The sequence below is a fragment of the Vitis vinifera genome, chromosome 8, assembly GCF_030704535.1.
Source record: "Vitis vinifera cultivar Pinot Noir 40024 chromosome 8, ASM3070453v1".
In the NCBI taxonomy this organism is placed as follows: Eukaryota; Viridiplantae; Streptophyta; class Magnoliopsida; order Vitales; family Vitaceae; genus Vitis; species Vitis vinifera.
The window spans coordinates 11703426-11726071 of NC_081812.1; the positions used below are offsets into that span (position 1 = coordinate 11703426).

The 22646-nt window shown below is 33.3% G+C and overlaps 1 protein-coding gene and 1 non-coding gene across 5 annotated transcripts; both read right to left on the bottom strand.

Moving 5' to 3' along the window:
* Nucleotides 1-2310: 2310 nt before the first annotated feature.
* Nucleotides 2311-15491, bottom strand: LOC100258499 (uncharacterized). 4 transcript variants are annotated; one of them, XM_059738963.1, is made up of 10 exons: nucleotides 14714-14818; nucleotides 12143-12226; nucleotides 10688-10873; nucleotides 9123-9215; nucleotides 6768-6950; nucleotides 6581-6683; nucleotides 6308-6493; nucleotides 3926-5115; nucleotides 3319-3728; nucleotides 2760-3108 (listed from the first exon to the last, which is right to left on the bottom strand). In XM_059738963.1, the coding sequence occupies exons 2-10, from the start codon at nucleotides 12173-12175 to the stop codon at nucleotides 3048-3050; spliced, it is 2445 nt and encodes an 814-aa protein (XP_059594946.1). In that variant the 5' UTR covers nucleotides 12176-12226; nucleotides 14714-14818; the 3' UTR covers nucleotides 2760-3047. The 4 variants fall into 4 exon arrangements, with proteins under 4 accessions (XP_010653347.1, XP_059594946.1, XP_002266958.2 ...); XM_010655045.3 differs by lacking the exons at nucleotides 2760-3108; nucleotides 12143-12226 and adding an exon at nucleotides 2311-2718 and having other exon boundaries at nucleotides 14714-15490; XM_002266922.5 differs by lacking the exon at nucleotides 12143-12226 and having other exon boundaries at nucleotides 14714-15491.
* Nucleotides 15492-22572: 7081 nt separating this feature from the next.
* Nucleotides 22573-22646, bottom strand: TRNAT-AGU (transfer RNA threonine (anticodon AGU)). The gene has a single exon. It is a non-coding gene; the product is annotated as a tRNA-Thr (tRNA).

The window sequence follows — 22646 nt, forward strand, 5'->3', positions numbered from 1 at the left end:
CTAGTTTCATCCACTACTACCACCTTCATGGGTTTGGTAGTTTGTATTTGAGCATCATGTTCTTTTGACCATTATGGGTGCTTCTTGAGTCAATTAGTATGGTGACAACTTCTTCTTGATGTTCCCACGGATTCTCACGGATTCGCATGGTTTGATGAGATGTGGAACCCAATATCACATTAATTGAAACCATAACATCATCCTCCCTGATATTATTTTCAACTGCACTTGTCGATCCCAATTCACTTTAATGACCATCTAATAGAAAATTTTGTTTCCTTTTACATTTATGACTAGGTTCATACTTATCATCACAATAATAACAAAGCCTTTTTTCTCATCTCTTGCATTTTTGCGGTTGAAATCCTCTTAATGGGTGGTAATTAATTATTATTATGATTCCCATAAAGATCATCATATCCTGCCCCCACTTTCGTTAGAGTCCTTGACTTTTATGATAATTGCCTTCATTGTCCCTTCCTACAATAAGGCAGACCCGATAGTTTGGGCTAGTGTGTTCGGTCAAAACATGGTGACTTGATTTTTAATTGGCTCTTTCAAGCCACTAATGAAATATTAGACAAAAAAATTCCTTTGACAACCCACTAGTTTTGGCCGTCAACACTTCAAACTGCTATTGGCATGTCTTAATCATAGAAACCTGTTTCAATTTGGTTATTTGCCTAATAGGGTTGTCATAAATTCTAAGGCCAAACCTAAAAACAATATCTATAGAAAACTGTGTCAATTGCCTTGTCACTAGCTTTGTACCCTTGAAACCATTCTAAGGCCCTTCCTTCTAAATGTAAGGAAGCTAATCTTACCTTCTCTTAGTCCCTAATTCCATTAATTTTAAAAAAATATATCACATTTGTAAATCCACCCACTAGGATTCCCACCTTCAAAATTTGGAAATTTGAGTTTGGAGAACTTGGTTTGAAAGGAGTTTGTATCATGTAAGTAATAGCTTGTCACGCTTCTATTGATTGAAGTATTGTCCCCATTACCTGATTCCTTTATTTTTAAAGTCATGTGTTCAAATTTCAGGTTTATGGTTATGACTATTTTCGATAGTTTTGATAAGATGGTTGCTTGTTTATCCGATGATTCCTTCAATTGTTTAACAGTATCTTCAAGTCTACATTGTTCTTGCGCTCTAGTCCCTTCTACCATGATTGGTGCCAAGATCGTGCTCCGATGCCAATTCTAATAACCCAAGGAGAAGATGCAAAATTGGGAGAAGAAATTTTTCTTATTGAGAATATTTTTCCATGTCTTTCCCATTATGCTCTCCCTATTTTATATAGGCTACTAAATAGAAATAGAAACTGAATAAAGTAGAATCTAAATAAGATGAAAAAAAGAATATTAAGGATCCTTTATTCTTTAAATTAAATAGAAACTCATTCGGAATAAAAATCAAAGATTGAGGGATCCTAGGGATCCTTTATTTAGGTTGTAATAGTCATCATTGCCTTCTTATATCAATGCATGAAATAGGAATTCATCACCCAAAAAACAGTGAACTGATAAATATAAAAAAGAAATCATACTACAATAACTTCCCCAAAAGATTGATGAAGGAACTTGTAACTTCACTTTTAAACAATAGAACAATGCACATAAAGCAATTCTAATTTTTTCCATTTTCTCAGTCACTTTTTTGTTTTTCTCGACATACCAAAACCTAATGTTCTTTGTATTTTGGCTTAGAGAACACCCAAATATAAAATAGTCTAATACATAGGTTTAGAAAACTTTCATGGAATGAACAAACATAGCCCAACGATATTTTAGGCTTCTAATAACAATTTGTCATAGAAAATGTGGTAAAAAAAACTTTATGACGATGGTCTAAAAGTTAATTTCATTTCATATCCTTATCACTGCGATTTGTGGTCTTAAAGAAATTTATTTTCAAATCCTTGAATAACTGTGATATGAAGTTTGAATTTCAAGTTGGAACATACAAGGATGGTTGCTTCATAAATTTTTACTACCACTAAACATAAAACTCAGTTTTGAATGGTTGAAACTGTAAATAAGTTCAATACATAGTTGTTTGTTGTTCCTTGCAATTACTAAATACAAATAATTAAAAATAAAAAAATAAAAATAAAACACCTCATCAAAACAGTGATCAAAATTTTAACTTTCCTAGACAGCGGAAAATGACATGAAGGAGAAATTTTGAACAAAATAATATTTTAGTTTAGGATCCATGAAAACTGTTCCTGGAATCAGTTTTTGTTCTTTTAGAAAAAATAATTAATTTTTTGAAAATAAATATGAATAAACCAATTACAAATATAAAAAAATATTTTTTATATTGCACCAATAAGCAAACTTAAAAATAAAATAAAATTGTCTTTCATGTTTGAATTTCTTAATAAAATTGTTTGAAAAAACAATTTAAACACTATTCTAACCGCCAATTGCCATCAGAGCAGCTTCGACAGTCCAGTTGGAGGACTAAATTGGATGCATGAAGCTTAAGCACACCGTATATCCAAAGCATCCAAATCCATTTTCTCAAAAGTGGGGCCTCCCACCATTACTAAATTGCACACCAACATAACCCTCAGCAATCTTCATAACAAACTCAATCTGCCATATGCCCATTGCAACAATCATCTCACCAGAACACACTGGTAGGGGTCCAGCATGTTAAATTAATCACATGAATCACTAGATATTCGGAGAGGCACCGAAGCCTACCTGAAACAGAAGAATGCCGAAAAAAAAAGTTACAATGTTCCTACTACAGAAGAGCATATATTTTCCAAATAAAAGTTACATTAGAAGTCTTCAGCAGCGCTCATAACTTTAACTACAAAAGGGGTAATGGTGAAAACAAAACCTGGGTCAAACCCATCATTTAAACGTCCTATGTATGAACACCACAATTTTAAACCAAAGATACTGAACAGTTAAATTGTTGAACTATTGGTAGAATGTACAAAATGCCAAAAGCACAATCAGGAAAAAGGACTCCATTTATAAAGCAGGCTTTGTTTGTTAGGAAATGCTATCCCTTCCAACATCGTTCACACAGATAAAGGTGGGAAATCATCCTCATCCTTCAGGTGGTATGCCTGAACTGCGACCCTATATGTCAAGAACAGAACAAGCTTAAAAGGAATCCTAAATTCATCAACTGCTGCAAGGACAAACTATATATACATAAATTCATCAACTGCTGCAAGAACAAACTATATATATATATATATATATATATATATATATATATATATATATATATATATATATATATATATATATATATATATATATTCACGAATTATGAAATTCCCATACCTATCATCATTCATGCTCAACATAGATTTTGGCCTTTGTGCCCCACCAGGTGAAAGGCTCAGGCTAGAGTTTTGAGGGAGAAAAGAGCCATGATTTGGTTCCCTGATATTTTCTGGCAAGGGTGATTCTGATGCTTGATCTCCAAACTCAACCACTTTCTCAGAAGGGAGCAATGAACCATTGGCATTGGAGTATGTCCTCCCTACAGGGGAACCAGATGGGTGAGAATCCAAAGACCCAGACTTCCCATTACCTTGATGAACAGGAAATTGCGCATGTGACAGCTCGCGGCTGCTTCTCTCCAGGAAGTTTGTCTCATGGGGTGTCACAGCCCTGCCACTGTGACGAGGAGACCTCACTGGTGCCTGATTCCGTCCCCTTGATGTTAAGGGGTTGCATAGATGATGGCTCTGCAAAATTCAGACACAAAACTACTTTGAGACAATGAGGCAGCATGCCACCTGAACAATTCAATAAAAGAAAAAGAAGCAAAGAGAGAAAAACAGAACCTTCCAATTGACACCAAGATTGGCCAAGCTGTGGACCCACATGATAATTTAAACATAAAACTCAAATCCCCAAAAGTCCAGGGTTAGAATGAATATACCGTATTTGGAAAGTAAGTCCCTGTTCCTCGTGGCTTTGGCATCTCTTCCACACCAAACCCAGTACCAGATATCATAGGTGGGTTCAACGGGTAGAATGGTGGTCTTGGAATAATACCATTTGCAGTTATTTGTGGAAATATATTCCGCCTGATGTGTGCTGACTGCTGGATCGCATCCCATGAATTATTGCTCTGGAATTGAGATGGCAATGCTACAGGCATGGATAGAGCAGGCGCTCCAAAGATATAATCGTAGCACCACCAACCATATTGCAAACTATTAAAGTGACTGTCATAATCCCCACTAAGATCTGCCAAGGAGTTGGGAGCTTCAGGATTTCCAGAATTGCCACTTGAGGGCCTATCCCAGTTACCCGTATGTAAATATTCTGAGGAGCATGCAGTAGGGCTTAAGCCTGGAGGGACATCATTTGATACAAAAGAATTCAACAACTCATGATTATTAACAGACTGATTCCCATTCAGCCCATGATGTACAACAAAGCTCGATTCTTCCTCAGAAAGACCAGAGTTCCCTGCCAGTTTTTTATCCAAGTTTTCGTTTCTCTCCTTCCCATTTTGTGCAGATCGGGAGAAATAGAGATGGGGTGCAAAATGTGCCTTTTTACTCAACACAGAAACACTCTCCTCACCACTTGGTGGGGAAGATTTAGATGTATCATTTGAAATTTTAGGACCTCTAATTCTGGGGCTAGCAAGATCTTTTGCATCCCCGGAAATACGGAATCCTGAAACAGCAGGTGCATTTGAGGAATTGTCAGCTTCTGACAACATTGAAGTGGGAACCACTTGCTTAGAGCCTCTTTGTGGATTGCTCATTCCGAGTTCTGTCCCTGATATCTTAACACAATTTACTCCATCACACATCGATCGCTCAGCATCCAACTCAGATTCCCCTGTTATGCTTCTTGAATCAGTATAATTTACTTCTAGAATTCTCTTCTCCTCTTGAAACTCAAGATCTGAAATTGATGATGCAAAGCCAAACCCATCGGAACAAGACACTGGAATAAGATCTACATCAGGTCTTTGACCTCTTCCATGCCTCTCCAAAGTGTTGGTGAAAAACTTACAAAGTTCCTCACTAATTTTATCTTCTGGTTGCAAAAGGATCCTTCCAAGCTTTCGAGCCCCATATGTGAAAGCACTCCTTATCCGGTAGAAGTTTCCTGAATAAGACAGGTTACCATCAACCAATAAACAAATGTAGTAATCCATGGGCCCATTAGATCTAACAGTAACTGGAATGTTCCAAATGTTGGATTTTCTATGAAAATTGAAGAATTCCATGTCCCGACTATTTATGCTATGTTTGGTTCCAGGAAATTACCAATGAAAGGAAAAAAAAAAAATTAAGGGAAATGATTTTCTCATGTTTAGTTTACCCTAAATAATACAAAAAAATCTAATATAATTAAAATTAATTAGAAACTTACATATTTTTAAATTATTTAATCATTATATAAAACAGGAAAAATAAATAAAACAAGTTTGAAGACACACGTAAAAATAATTTATTGACTTTAAATCTATTTTTTATTTTCTTTAGTTTTTTCTTTCCTTCTATTTTTATTCTCCATTTTCTTTCTCATGCATTTTCCCTCAAATTTTCCAAGAACCAAACATAAGGTTAAGATATCTTCAAAATCCTAATAATTTTGAATTCAAATGACATGCAAAACCAATTTGACATTTCCATGGAAAATAAACAAAATGCAGTTCTGGAAATATTTTGAAGTTTTCACAAGGTTTATATTCTTTGTGAAAAAAAATGTTTGAGAATTTTTTATATACAGTTGAACTTTCTTTCTTCAATTTTGTCAGCAAATCTTTTGATGTAGAAAAATTGAAAGAAAAAGAATATAGGGGAGAGAAAGAAAAGTAGAAGAAAAAGATTCTAAAGAAATCACAAATATTATTAATAAAAAATGTCTCAAAGTATTTAACATCATTGGGCCTATATAGATGGATAATCCTAGCTCTAGAAGGAAACTAATTTTAATAAGCCCAATTCTAATGAAACTTCATCACTAAATAATAATGACCGTAAAATAAATAACAAATAACAAATAACAAAATAAACCGAAAACAAATAATAAATAATAAAATTTATCGCTTCCCAAATTTATGCCTAACTTACGTGCATAATTTAACATTTATCTCCATCCTCTTCCCAAGGCAAAATTTCATTTCTTTTTTATTTTTTTTATTTTTTTCAGAAAACCTCCAAACAAAATCTATCACTGATTCATGGTAAAAGTACCAACAATAAAGATGTGGGAAGCAACCTACTTAGTGTTTTCTCATAGTAAAGTTGCAACTGGGGAGGAAAACAAAGAGGCCATAGAAAATGACTTCTACCTTTGCTGACACTGCGGCCAAGGTTGTTATTTTCTTTTAGTGGATCAACTATGTTAAAATGCTTTTGGACAAATGTTCGTGAATTTGTCTCAAGTCCTCTTGATGGAACAGAGAACCTGTCAAGGCAGTCCCTAAGAATATCATTGTTAAGCAATGGATCAGCCCCAACATTTTCAGGTGTTTCAGCTGCAACAAGAAGAAGAGATCAGAATCTTAATCAACCAACAGCTAAAACCACAAAATGCAGTGCAAATACTAAAAGATGTTACTAACCTATCATTTCTGGCAATGAGGATATGCGGACTGGACCATTTAAACTGACGCAGTAGTTATCCCAATCAAATTTGCTAAAGTAGTCCAGAAATTTATATAGAACCTACAAACAGGCAGCATAGTTCATACTTTAAATTCATGTCATAAGTAGTGTGACATAGAAACACTAAATCCCATGAGCACTAACCGCTAAAGGACCATTTAACAAAGAGTGGAAGAGAAGGAAGATGTATAAAACCAATGTCTCCAAAGCATATGTAGAAATCAAGCCATGATGAGCACCAAGAATACGACTCTCATAGTAGCACCAAGCCTTAATCAGTATAATACTGCGTTTAAATAGATGGTCTTTTCCGATGAGGCGATCGATCTGTAGAATTAGCAGCAGCAGAAACAAAAATTCAAAAGCACAATAGGTTACATCATTAAATTGAAATGATGACATAAAACAGATCCATAGTTCATTTATATGTTAAGTTTTAACTCCTTTCTGGAATTCTAGCCTAGCCTGGAGATATTCAATAACAAATATTTACATTTACTATGTCAGACCGTGCATCATATGAGAGAGAGAGAGAGCTCCATGCTAAAATGAGTAATTATACTAATCAGCCATTTACAATAAAGTAAAAATAAAAAGTGCATATGTCACATATATCCAAAGAACTATAAAACATTTTTTCCTTTTTTGATAAATAAGAGAATGTATTAAAGGGCAAAAAAACACATAAGAGTACATAGGACTTATACAATGAGCAAAATAAGCAAAACAAAAAAGAGGTGAAACAAAAAACTACACTCTCTCTCAACAAGAACCCAACCAATCTACAAAAGCAATTAAGGACAAAGTACTCCCATCTATGTACACATGAATCCATAGACAAGGATTGTTAAGGAAAAAACTTTTAAGACTTTGATCTAATGTCTCCTCATCTTCAAACACTCTTCGATTTCTTTCCTTCCAAATAATCCAAAAAATACATAAGAGAGTAGCTCTCCAAGCCTTCTTACACCTACCTATAAAGGAACCATGCCGCCCTTGTAGAGTGTCCCTTACCGAGACAAAAATAACCTAAGGGATGCCAAATAAAGAGAACACCAATAGCGATAAAATCCTTGTCTTAGTACAATGAAGAAGAATGTAGCCAATGGATTCTGCCTTCTCTATGCATAGTGTACTGTTAACTATCAACTAGCCTCTTCTTTGAAGCTGGTCCAAAGTCAAAGCCTTCCCTCAACAAGCTTCCCAGGCAAAAAAACTCACTTTAGAAGGAATCTTAGAATTCCAAATAATCCCTAAAGAAAAAGGAATAACATAATCAGGTTCCAACTGAGAGTAAGGGACTCCTACAGAAAATCTTCCTTTGCTATCACCCTTCCAAACTACTCTAGCCTCCTCCTCCTCCCTATTCACCAGTTGACCTTGGAGTTTAAGTAGGAAACGCTCCATAGTATCCAACTCCCAATCATTTAGATTCCTTGCAAAACAGAAGTTCCAATCTCCTCCTCCCTCCCTTTGCTCCCATAAATCTGCTACCACGCCTCTTTTGCATCAAATAAGGCAAATAGAGTGGGGAACATATCACTTAAAGGCTCCTTGCTACACTAATTATCCTTCCAAAACGTCATTCTACTCCCATCCTTTACTGCAAAGGAAACTCTTGAGTTGAAGAAATCCCACTCCTCACTTATAGCTTTCTATAAACCAACCTCATAAGAGTCTCTCACCTCACATGATCACCACCCACTTTCTTCCTCCCCAAATTTTCCCTTTATGACCTTCTTCCAAAGTGTTTCCCCTTTACTCAAGTAAGACCAATAGCATTTAAAAAAAAAAAAAAAAAATCTTTATTTAGCAAAGAGAGTGAATGAACACCTAATCCTCCTTTCTCATTTTCCTTACAAATGGGCAACTACTTCACTAAGTTGGGTTTGTTCACTAAGGCTCCTCCTCCCGAGAAAAAGTCCCTTTGAATTTTCTCTAGCCTCAGTCTCATTATTATTGGGATGGTGAACTAGGACATGAAGTAAATTGACAAGTTAGAAAGAGTACTATGAATCAACATAAGCCTTCTCCCTTTAGAGATGTATTGCCTCTTCCACAAAGAAAGCCTTTTGAGAAACCGCTCTTCAACCCCATCCCAAATCGCCTTTTGCTAACGATGATAGGATAGAACTTACAAAGAATAAAGAAGGGAGTATTATCCAAGCATATCAATAAAATTGTAACAAAAAATTAGGAAAACAGAAACAGCAGATGCATGGCTTATTACAAATAAAAAATGGGATAAATGAATAGACTCATCCAATTTCATTCCTATTTAAAGATCATGAGGAGCATGATTCACGATGTTGTATATCTCTTGTCTTTGTAAGTTTGTAACATCATTGATTATATATAGGTGCTCATTATTAAAGAAGGCCTATCTAGAGCTTTCAAAAGCTGTATGTATGTATGTAAAATAAAATATGGTGAATGAAGCTACTGAATTGCATAAAATTGGCCTTGGTTCAGATTTATGATTTTAGAGGAATAATTTACCTGCTCAAGAAAGCATAGTGTACAAAGCCCTCCTAACTGATTGAAGGAGATATCTACAACAATATTCTGCACCAGGCATTTCACGAGCTTAACCTACCATCCGAAAAGCTAATATTCAGAAACTCAAACTGAATAAACTACAAATGACCTTTTCTAATAAGTAAATTATTGGATATGATTAAAGAAAATTGTTTCCAAGTCATAAATGCAATATAGCTGCATCTTAAAAGGAAGACCAGGAGTGCAAGTTTCAGACATAAAGGGGCGCACACAGAGCACATCAACATGCATAAATGTACAATGGGCTTTTGGACTGGAACACAATGTGTAGTTGCAGACCTTTTCTATAGGCAAATTAGAGATGTATTAATAATAGACACTTAGCCAAAAAAGGGGCACAACCATACTACACAAGACAGGAAGCATACAAGAAGCACCAAAAGCCAAAAGCAGGGAAATAGTTACAGCAGCACAAAGGAAAGGATCAATAGACATCAATAAACTAAGTAATTTTTAATAACCATAAAGAAAGCACAGAGCCAGTTAGAGAAGATCCAAGCATGACCAACCCATTCCAGCCCACACCTTTAAATATTTAAAGTTAATCAACCATTAAGCTGAGCTACAGCCTATTCAATTCCAATTCTTCCTTTCCTGTAAGAATCCAAGTCAGGCCATCATAATTCTATATCAGACATCAAATTTGGGCCCAAATAATACTTAAACCATCCATTACTAATGACCTGAGAGGATGGTGTAGTTGAAAAGCCCATCAAACAACTTTAACTATACAATATCAGTTGGAAGCAAGCATTGACTATATTGATATTACTGAAACAGAAAACATTCAGAATGTATTGTTTGGTCTTTATAAAACAAAAATATATTGATATTATTGAAACAGAAAACATTCAGTATATATTGTTGTGTCTTTATAGAATTGTCATTCATCAGAATGAAGAGAGAGAAAAACAAAAATAAAAAATTGTAATCTAAAAGGACAAGCATGATGTTGGATTCGGATAAAAGAAAGAACAAAATAACAACAATAATAATAATAACATATATAATAAATAAATACATATGTACATACATAAATACACACACACACATAGACATACATGGAATAAGTAATAAAAACCAGAAAAAGTGAAGATTCAAACACATACAATCAATCATCAAGTAAATCAAACTACTGGGAAAACTGTTACTCAAGCAATCTCTTCATGATGACTAAAAGATATTTTTGATATAACATTCACAGAAAATTTACGTTATCATGTCATCACATTTGAAAGTGACACACTACATTACCCTAGTCATGCGACATTAGCAAGGATTAGATAGGGCTTCCTTAGAAATATGTCGTCTGCATGCACAGGATGTATGCATTTGTTTTGCCATATAAAAAAGGACAGCAAACCAAACAGTAGAAGCATTCCAAAAATGCTAGAAACATATAAGCAAATGGGAAAGCAAACACAAAAAGAACAAGTTAATATCAGATGCCATTGCTTTCAATCAAACAAAGAACATTAGTAACATCTGGGATGAATATTAAAAACCTCCGCATGAATTAACTGAACATCCTTTACTACGAACTCTGCAGCCCTATTCTGATCTTCCGCTTCAAGTACGGAATATACTTCATACGCCAAAGTATCCTCAACAGCCGGTCCACCAAAGGCAGTCAAATCAATATCTCCATCAGGAAGATAGGTCTTTAATGGTACCGACCCAAATGGAAAGACCTGTACAAGGTTCAAATACGAAAAAAAAAACTAAGTCAGACTCAAATCAGTGTTCAAATGACAAAAATAAAAAATAAAAAAATAAAAATCCCAAATAGCACAAAAGAAAGCAAAAAATATATACAGAGATCAGGTGAAATATAAATTAACCAACCATAGATTGGTCTGTTAAGGATCCACATTAACATAATTTCCTTCTTTACAATTAAATTTTTCTTTAATTGCAAACAAATTACACAAGCTCAAACAAGTTATCCTATTAGCAATTTAGTGATACATTAGACTGTGATGAAAGGGAATGAACTTTTCTTATCAATATAGAGTTCAAATTTTCAAACAAGTAAAAAAATAGTTATCTTAATCAATTGGCTAACTATGGTGCCTCATTTATAGAGGCTTTCATAGGGGATCTTTTTGGATCCTTGTTGGGATAATAGCTTTTGTTTGCTTATTGTTTCAATCTCTTCTATTTTTTGCTATGTATTTTTCCTCAGAAATCTGATCATTCTTTGTAGTTTGATTCATTACTTATGATTGTTGTTTCAAAATGCCACACTTTAAAAAACCCACTTATCTAGGATGGAATATATACCTTGGAAGCAACAAATGAGCTCAAATTTTATCATAATGTGGCCACTCAAACTCCAAAAGCCCCAAAAGACCCTCTTATGCCAAAACTTAAGAGTTCAAATAGTTGCCTGCCACAAATTATCCATTTGGAATGAACTAAATTCCGGCAAACTTTGTTCAAATTCGGGGAATTAAGAACAAAGTTACAAAACAAAACAAGTGGGTTTTACAAACTTGAATAATAATTATGAAAATCAAATCTCAAATAAAAATATCTTCAGTAAAATAAAAATCATATATACTTGTAAGGGAAAAGTAAAACATTAATTATCATAGAGTCATAAGTAAATGCATGTGTAACAATAGATTCTAAAACCAGCAGAACTGGCAACAACATCATGACTCCAGATGTAGTCATATAAGTGCATTTACCTTCACATGCTATTTCCTGAAATAAAGAAGAAAACAAATTGATGATACAAATTTCAAACTGAGAAACAAAATCTAATACAACTAATTTTCCAATTGGAAAAAATAACTCTTCAGCAAGCAAAGCAATCGACTATATATCCCAATCAAACTCCCTTAATTGCCTCAAAGGAAGACTGAATTTTTTAGGCTCATGTATCCATTCAAAGGCCTATTCCTTGTAAAGTACCAAAGAATAGGGATGGAACTTGGTTCACTGCAAAATCAAACCTGAACAATGTGAACCCCATGGGTTGGTTTCATTCATTTTTCAAACATGACTAGTCTGACTCTCTGGTCATCAAGCCAATCAACCTGAATCCACCCAAGAACCAAATTTAGACCATTTTGTGGTTTATGGAACAAAGCTGCATAACTAGATGGTCGAAATTTAAGCAAACTAAGCATATTAAAAGATCAAGTCATCATTTAACCTTTTAACCTTTTAAGGATTAAACCAAATCATATCCTATAAAATAAGTGTAACAAACTTGCTTAAAAGAAATCAATTAAAACAAACAAGGGAGCAAGCAGGTCCTACCAGACAGCTATGCATGATTAATGATTCCACATGTGTATATTGTGGATGGAACCTAACCCTCAAACTAACTTGCCAATATGTAGCCAATGTTCCATCCAAATTAGGTAAATGAGAAAATCTGTGGATTCTGATTGCTCTAGGTAGCCTAGGACAACAGGCAACCAATCATTGAAGAAGGATACACCTTCATCCGAACTCCTCAAGAAAGATTGGGCAGTGAATGTCTCAAATAAACCTAGGAGTTGTCTTGTAGATGCCCTCTAGTTAAACAAACATATTAGCCAGATGTCCTCTAGTTAAGGAAATCAATAAGCCAAATGTCCTCTAGTTAAAGAAACCCATAAGCCAGATTGTGAAGCGAGCTGGTCCAACCTGATAGCCATGCATGATTAATGACCACACAGGTGTACAGAAATAGGTAAGTGAAGAATCCCTCTGCCAGTTGCTAAATTGGTGTTCACTCTCCCACATTTATTTTGTGTATGGGACCTAACCCTCAAACTAATGCTACAATGTATAACAATTGTTCCATCCAAATTATGTGAGGAACATCCTTAGCCAGGAGCTAAATTGGGTTCCCTCTCTCAGACATGCATGTTGGAGATGGAATCTCACCCTTGGACTAACTCAACAAGATATAGCGATTGTTCATCGCAATCATGTTGTGACATCTTATTTTTGCTCTTTTTGTTGTTCAGTGGGTGATGCCTTTCTCATTCAAGGATGCTCCTGGCAGGGTGCCCTTGTAAGGAAGAAAAGGAAAAAGGTGTGGAAAGCAACTCTTTTATGTTTATTTTGGACCTTATGGAAGGAGAAAAATGGACAAGCATTTAAAGATTCTAATTTGACGGACCAAGCTATTTTACGATTGTTTATGTACATGTTCTTGGAGTGGGTCAGTGCACATATAGGCTCTACCTCGCTGTCTTTATTTGACTTTATTGATTGGCTGAGCTATAAGTGAGGCAAAAGAGTTATATTTTTGTATCCCTTCCTTTTGTGGCCTTGTATACATCATGTATACTTTTGGGTGCTTTTTAGGCACTTCTAATACATTTTCTTTTATCTATCAATATATATATATATATAGCAATTATTCCATCCAAATTAAGTAAATGATTAAATCACCTATAGCCATTGATCCCTTCAGTTGCTAAATTGGGTTTCCCCCTCACACGAGTGAATGTTGTGGATAGAACCTACTCTCAAACTAACTCACCAATATGTAGCCATTATTCCATCCAAATTAGGTAAATGAGGAACTCTCCCCCAGTTTCTCTCTACACCCTCCTCTCCTTCTTCTCCTGCACACCCCCCTTCTCTCTTGCCCCTCTCCTCCTTTTCCTGCACCTCCCTTTCTTCCCCTGTTAACTTGAACATTGGAGAATGTCACTCTGGTGCCCCCACTGGCCCATGTCCTGCCAATCCTGCTTAGTACAGTCTCTTGTTCCAAATTCCACTGGCACAAGGCTTCATTTCCAATCCCAACAGGTTCCATTGTCATTTCATAGAACTAGGGTGGAATTACAAACAATCAATAAAGATAATCCGATAAGTACAGCCAACCTTCCTCCCATCTGCCCTCCCCCATCCCTTATGCATACCCATGAGCACTCCCACACAGGCTCGCACAAGAACATCCTCTCGTGCGCATGTGCACACACACACACTAATTTCCTGGCAACAGAAATAGCTAAAATACAGTTAATAAATGTCTTTACCAGATTGAATCTCCTGAGGACACATATTCTACACATATCGCTAAAATGCAGTTGTAAAATGCCGTTATTAGATTCCCACGAAATATTAAACCTTCTAGTAATATTAACAAAAAAACAAAAATTGTGATATACAAAATCTTAACGCTCTGGTCATCATTAAAGCCAAACCACCCACCCCACTCTTGGGTTGAAAAAGTTCATCGATCATTGTCTAATATACATGCACCTCCAAGTATTTCAATCACAATTACCATTAATACGCAGTGATCAGATCTACAATCTATATCATCAGTCCAATGTATACCACAAGACAAGGATTTCGACAATGCTCCTACTTCATGATAAACTAAGTAATTTAAGTAAATAGCCCAACCATATCTAATAATAATTGACAATGCATAATGAAAAATTCACAGAAAACTAAAATCCAAAACACCAGCATTCTTCCATGGACAACTAAAGTATTAAACTGAACATGATTCGCAGCAAATAATTGCAATGAAAAAACAAAACCCAACAGACAATCATGCAAATTCTCACCTCGCACCCAACACGAACTCTGATCAGGCCCTGAACATAATCAACAACCTCTTTTCTTCGCTCCTCCGACACCTCAGTGGGCTGAACCTCACATATAATCTCCTGCACCGTATTCTCCGCTCTCGCCCACTGGGCCGCGCCAATTGCCGGCGGATTTGGATGCGACAACGACGGCAACGGCAGCAGGCGATCGTCGGTAAACAAGCCGCGGGGTTCGGGCGAACAAGCCCGAAGATCGCCCATGAAACCAAAGCAAATGACCCGTGAATTGCAAAAACCCAGAATTGCTCACATATAGAAAGGCAAAGACAGTTTCGAAACCGCCGCGGCACGGATTGACTATGCGACCATTAGGTTTTGGAAATCAGGGTTTCTTTTGAAGATCAGGGCTCGATAGACACGAAGAAAGAAAACAACAAAACAAACGCAAATGTCTTGTGACACATATATCTATCTATCTATCTATCCATATATATATATATATATATATAAGACGCAGATTTGGTGATGAATTTGAAAATCAGTGATATAATGAACGATCGGAACTTCTCCCGGAGTTCTTTTAGTGGATTTGTCAATTTGTATCTGCTTTAGCAAAGCTTAGAACCAATTCCCAAATCTCTGTCTGTTTTTTCCTTGCAATCTCTACCCCTCTTCCCTCTTTTTATTTCCCTAACCCTTTTTATTTCTTGGCAGTGGGGAACCGGTTTTACTCTAGGAGACTCTGCCGCTGACCTTTTTTTTCCCTTGATTTTTTTTCCTTCCATTTATTTCGATTTTCTAGGGCACATAGCCTAACCACCCTCTATTCCTAGGCGACCCACTGTTTTATTTTTTTACCTTTTCCATACCAAAATTTGCATCTCATGATTTGGCTGTTTGTTTGCATTCAACAGAGAAATTAATGGAAATATTTTTTTAGTAGAATTGCTATCGCATCTCATGTTTCTTATAACTCGTCAAACCTCTTCCCCTCCTCTGTGTAATCTACCACATGAATATTCCCTTGGAATCATTCCATTCTCAACATGATGAGACTTCAGAGTGGATAATCCGGTAAATTGGTAAAATTATTTCACTCTAAGTCACGTTTTTTTTTTTTTTACACCAGACATGAATTAAAGTTCATACTGATACAATAATAGCAGACGTTTTCGAAAAATAAAAGTCTGTACAACGTAGGAAAATTAGTTTGCGTTATGTAATCTAGCAGTGACAAAAATGACATCTTGGATTGGCTCCCCATTTTACCTTACTGTACAAAAAAAAAAAAAAAATTTCACTATATAATTCTTGTTTATAGTAGAATGAAAGTAATGTAAGGGAAGGGATTTTTTGCCATTTGGCCCAATCTCCACTAGACATCCGGATATTTAAAAAGGAAAGTCCTCACTTACCCAACTTTCCGACACTTGAAAACAATGGATACTTTTGTTAATAAAAGTGGGAACCCATAGATTTAAGATATAAACCCCAATTTAGATGGGCTTTGGAGGATGGGTGGCCCAAGCTGCATGTATTAAAAGGAAGAGTTTGTTTTACCAGGTTAAAAGATCAGGAAGACGGACAAAACCACAGATAGAAATGGACATTTTAAGATTTAGGAGTTGATGGTAAAGCATCCGGTTATGTTATGTTTGGTTCCACAAAGTATTACGGAAAGAAAAGAAAAAGTTGAAGGATAATGATTTCTCATATTTTGTTTTATTATGAAAAAAAATTAAATATAATTAAAATTATTAAGAAATTTATATATTTTTAAATTATTTAACCTTTATTAAATGAATTGAAAATGTTCGAAATAAAATATAAAATAATTCATTAACTTTAAACTTTTTTTATATATGTTATATTTTCTTTTTCTCACACTTTCTTCAAACTTTCCTATGACTTTTTTAATCAATGAAATAAGAAAGAGACAATCCCTCAAATCATAGATAAGGAAAGAGTTATGTTTTATCAAAACATTTTAAGTAAAATCAAGTAGAAAATCCAAATCTTCTATCTTTCTTGTGGGCATAGAAATCAAACTAGAATAGAACTTCCTTCTGATTCTAAAATGTCAAGGACCTAGTCTTTTTGTTCACACCTCAGCAGCTTAGGAAAGAAAGAGATCTTCTTCCCCATAAGCCATTAAGAGAAGCAATTCTTTTTTTGTTTATACGAGATTAGAAGGGAAACAAAAAGTTGGATGGAGTAGTCATTTGCTACATATTTTTACAAAGTTGCTTTCTAAGTTGCTGGTGGTGCTCAGCCCGCTTTGCTTAATAGAATATATCAACTAAGTTGATAGGTTATATTACTAACCCAATGTATGAGTTTTCTATTTACACCCGTTTTGCTGCTTCATTGGATTTATAAACTTCAAGCCCAATTGGGATTTGAATCGAATGCATGGATGATTGCAATTTACTTTTTGATGACAACAATTGACTTTTCTTGTAGATGTTAAACGGAAACCCTAATAATCATGTGGAGTAGTATTACATGTATCTACGAAAACATGTCCAAAGACACCATTACAATGACTCAATTTCAAGTTAATAAAAGAATGAGAAAATTAAAAATGGAAATAAATTATTAAGGTTTTAAGGAATGACCGTTAAGGTTTTGAATATTATTTCGTGTGATGTATAACTTCCTATTTATACTTGTTTTGATGTCTTAACTAGATTACCTAACTCCAATTTGAGTTGAAGTTTGAATTGAATGCTTCAATGATAGCAATTAACTTTCTTTGAAATGGTCAATGAAAAATCGTATAAATACATGAATGGACATGTACGGTATGTTTTCATGCTTGTATGGAACTATGATGATCAAACCGCTTGATTCAACGAAATAATTGTTGTTGATATATAGATTATATTAAAGGAGAATGTCCTTTGAAAATGTTAAATATGATCTAATTTTGCATAGATCTTTTTTATACTAGTAGAGATACATGTGTTTATTTTAAACTAAATTTAGGTATGAGAACAAATTCTTTCTTATTTTTCCTAGATAATATGAGTTTGATTATTTAAAAAAATATTAATTGAATTATATCTAAGTTCATAATTTTTAGATGAAATTTAGAATATTTTATTCCAAGAAATTCACATCTCATTTCAATTTATTTCCATTATAAACTCAATTAGTTTTCAATGATAAAATTAAAATTTACATAAATTTTTTCATCATGCGAATCCTTTTCTTTCACGAAACTTCCATTTCCAATCACAAGTTCAATTAGTTTTTAATAATAAAATTAATATTTATATAAATCCTTTTCTTTTCTTTTCGTGATAACTTTCATTTCTAATCACAAACATAAATTATTGTATAAGTCATAAAGAGAGAAAAGTTCTCTCAACTATTTTCTTTGATTCTCTTAATTCTTCTTTATACACATTATTTGTATTTTTCATTTGTTTATAGTTTTATAACATGTTATAAATATGAGTTGCTTTAAGGTAATTTTCTTAACCTTAACTTCGGGATATCAAGATAGAATAAATTTTGCATATTTTTATAAGTATTTATTTATTTAAATCATGTTGTATACAACCAAAAGTTATATACAAATTATTTTTGTTCATGACCAAAATTTGTTCTCAAAGTTCATTTAATACCATCATTACTAGATGCTATGTACAAATTATTATATAACCAAAAGCTAAGTATAAATCTCATATGCATAAGTAATGCAAAAAATTCTCATAGTCAAAAGCTATTTGCAAATTATAACTAAGGATGAAAATATTAGTAATTATAGATATATCAGTACTTCGATTTTATGGATATATCATATATATATTGGAGATATATCAATGGATATTTTGACATAAAATATCAGTAACATAAAAATTAATAAAACTTCTAAAAATATTATTAAAAAAACTCTAAAAAATTATATGAGAAGTAAAGAAAATGGAGTTTGATTTCTACATGAGTTCCAATTGAGTTTAGCAAATTTTTCTATGAATCCAAGGGTGAGTTGTAAGATTGACAATGAAAAATTCAAACTTGATTCTTATATTGGTTTTAGAGTTATGTCAATCTAATTTTAAGCTTACAAACTCTCGATCTTGGGATTCAAGGAGTCAAAAAATCGCTATTGTATGATCCTCATGATCTTCTAGATCTCATATCTTTTTTACTAGTAATGGTTATAATTTTGTTTTTAACTTTTATTATACAATATAATATCTTTAACATATATTCTACATCAACAAAATAAGAAAATATATAGAAAAATATAAAATAACCTAGCTAGACTGAACGAAGAAGAAGAAGAGAACATGTTAAAAATGAAGATGTGAAAGAAAGCAAACAACGATACTTTTCTTAAATATAAATGAAGGATGGACAAGTGGTGAAGTGAGGAATGAAAGTTGAAATAGAAAGTGTTATGCCAATAATTTGTCTTACCACTCATCATATCTATTATTCAGCCTTTAATTTAATTGTTATTTACTGTTGTCTCATCCTATGACAAGAAATAGTTTGGTAATCATTTAAAGAAATAAGGATAAAAATAGTCACAACAAAAGTGTATCTTTGTTTTTATTATATAGTATAAACATCTAGAGAAATTAAGCCTTTTATGTTGCCATTACCAATGCCCTTTTATCTTGTGAATATTTTATCTAAAAAATATTATTATTATTATTATTATTATTATTATTATTATTATTATTGAGGAATATAGTAAAAGTTCCATACATGATTGTATTTGTTTTACTAGTTTAGTTAGTCTTGTTCTTAATGCATTCCAATCATTTATCCTAAACAACTAATTGATTGGTGACAGGAATGTTTACATAGATAAGTTATTGAGTAATTTATTGGGTCATAATTAATATTCTAAATGGAACCTATTTCCTAACAATAATCTTCTCAAAGCTAAATCTAATTTGATAATTAGCAATAAGAATTTGATTAGGAATTTTATGACAATAATAGACAAACAAAAGAGAATCTTGAGATATTAAAAAAGACTCAGATCTTCTTCTTTTTTTCTTTTCTTTTTTTGCTTGTCCATATGTGTCAAAGAATAAAAAACTAAAGAAAATAGATTTTCAATGGAAAGACATTTGAATAGGCCTGAAAACTATTTCCTTTATTATAATTTATTGAAAAATAAGAATTTATTTGTTGAAATGTGTTTGATAGTTTCTATGTATGAAGGGTTCTTCTATATGCCAAAGCCTACTAGGTTTCCATTGTGGCTTTTTTCCTTTAAAATAGAACTATAGAAGTAAATAGTATCAGAAAATTAAAAACTAAAGTTCCAATATGAAAGTGTATTTTAAGTTTGAATATGTGGATCAATTGATTTGAGAAAGAATATTGCAAATTTGATTAATGCTTGTATTTAGAACTGAGAAAGGATCAAAGATAGTATCATATGTTACCTCTTTGTCATTTTTTTAGTTCTTATGTAAATATGGCAATAAATTAGTAGTTTTGAGTTGCAAAAAATGGTGCTAACTCTCTTTTCTCATTACAAGATTTTAATTGAGTTTGCCCCGAATTCCAATTTTAGTTAATTATTATGTCATTGATATATAGTTTGTTCAATCAAGTAGAGTTTAAGTTTTTGTTCCCTAAAAAAGGCTTTATTGGTTTATCCTCCATCCTTATTTCTTATTCCTTGATGTCTTCTATAGGTGATGACTTCTGGGACTAATATTTGCTTAACTCTCTTCAATTTTTGGGTTGCAATAATAGAGATGAGAACTAGGATGAATTTTGAGACACCAAGGATCCTAAGACATTACTCAATTATAATTAACAGAACCAAATAGTCTTATTAGCTAATGAATAGTTTAAACTTGTGTTTATTTCATGAAAGCATATGCCATGTTAAGATTAATGCATTCATTCTTATCTATATCCACTAACCATTATTATTAGTGTATCAAGCACCTTCAATTTTTTTGCATGATTTTGTTAGGCTTCCTAATCTTATTAATTCCAATTCAATCTCATTTTTAGGTATTTCTTCTTTACTTTTCCTAAGATAATTTTGTGATCCTAAAATATTCTTTTTAAACCTAGACTTACTACTTTGCGTAGGACACCTTTATCTTATTCATTTTCCTTGTCTTTCATGTGTGTTGGCACTATGATATATATTTCTTCTCTCTCTCTCTTATCTCTGGTCAAAGTGTCATTAAACTCATTATCTTTGATATTCATCTAGAGAATGATACAATTCAATGCCATAGAGTTCTCTATGAAGCTCTTTATCCTCCTTTTTTCAAAAGTTTGTTACAAAATTCATTGTGTTCAACAAAAAAACTTATGAATGTAATTTATATCTTCCTAGTGTTCTAGTCACTAATCTATTTTATCTACTCCACAATATGCATACCCCAGTTGAAAGACTCTAGGTATTCCCTATGGTGATATTCCATTTCACTTTAGTGTTCGTTCAAGAGAGTTTAAAACTTGAAACTTATTGAAAGACTCTAGGTATTCCCTATGGAGCAAGACACTTATCGAATTATCAGGATGAGGCGTGACAAAGTATTGTTCTTAAAGTAGAATAGCCTTCCTCAAGGTATCAACCTTTGTGCAATAAGGAACCGGTGTCCTACCTTCAAGATTCAACCAAAAACCTTGCTTTAGGTACATACCATTAGCCAAGAATAGTATAGCTCATAGCACATAAAAGATAGTTCTTCCAGATACCGATGGATTGTGGTTTGAAGCTTACAACACAAGATCAAAAGGATGTAGTAGTCTGAGATGAAACATATTTCAAACTAATTAAGATAGAAAATGATATAATTTAGTGCCATAGAATTCTCTATGAAGTTTTTTATCCTCAATTTTTCAAAAGTTTGTTGCAAATTCATTGGGTTCAACAAATGAGAAAAACTTATGATTCTAAATTATATTTCCTAGTGTTCTAATCACCAATCTATTTGATTGACTCTACAATATACATACCTCAGCTGAAGGGCTCTGGGTGTTATCTACAATGATATTCCACTTCATTTTAGTGTCGATTCAAGAGTGTTTAAAACTTGAAACTTATAGAAAGCTAACCAAACCTAAAACACAATAAATAAGAAACATAAAATATAGAGTAGGGCACTAATTAGATTATTAGGTTAAGGTATGATAGAGCATTGTCCTTAAGGTAGATTCGCCCTCCTTAGGGTATCAACCTTGATGTAGTAGGGAATCAACATCCTACCTTTAGGATTCAACAACCAAAAACCTCATCTTAGGTGCATATCACTGACAAGAGTACTATAGCTCGTAACATTTAAAAGATAGTTTCTCCAAGTATGAATTGGTTGTTGTTTGAAGTTTGCAACATAAGATTATAAAGAATAATGCTACAGTACAACATGATTGCAATTTTTTGTTGTAATTAAAGTCTAAATACATGATAATCCTGGCTAAGTAAAACCAAAAATAGAGTTATCACGATTTTGTAGTATTTCAAATTCTCATCTTCTAAGATCAACACTAATGTGTTGAATTATTTTTAGAGTATGAGGATTAATTATTTGCTAAAGTTAATGAAACCTTAATTTGAAATAAATAAGAATAAAATGAATAAATAAAACAAAGGAAAATGTCTTAGAGAGTTTCACAATCTAGTGTCAAGTCTTTAAAGAGAAAGCATTGTAATATCTAGAGTTTAAGATCAAAATTAAGTTGAGATCAAATTGAATCCTAAGACCAATACATTTGAAACTTAGATTTTTATTTTTGAAAAAGGAGCGAAGCGAATTACAGTTCATATTGATCCGTTCAAAACAATTAAGGAATGGAAATCATTCATTTTAAATTCAAAATTAGACTTTTTCGATGTTTAGTATTGTGAAGGTGGAAAAAAAAAAACACTTCTTATTTGCTTTCATTGAGAGTTGAACTCAAGACCTCCCGCTTACTAAACGGGTGCTCTAACCAACTGAGCTATGAAAGC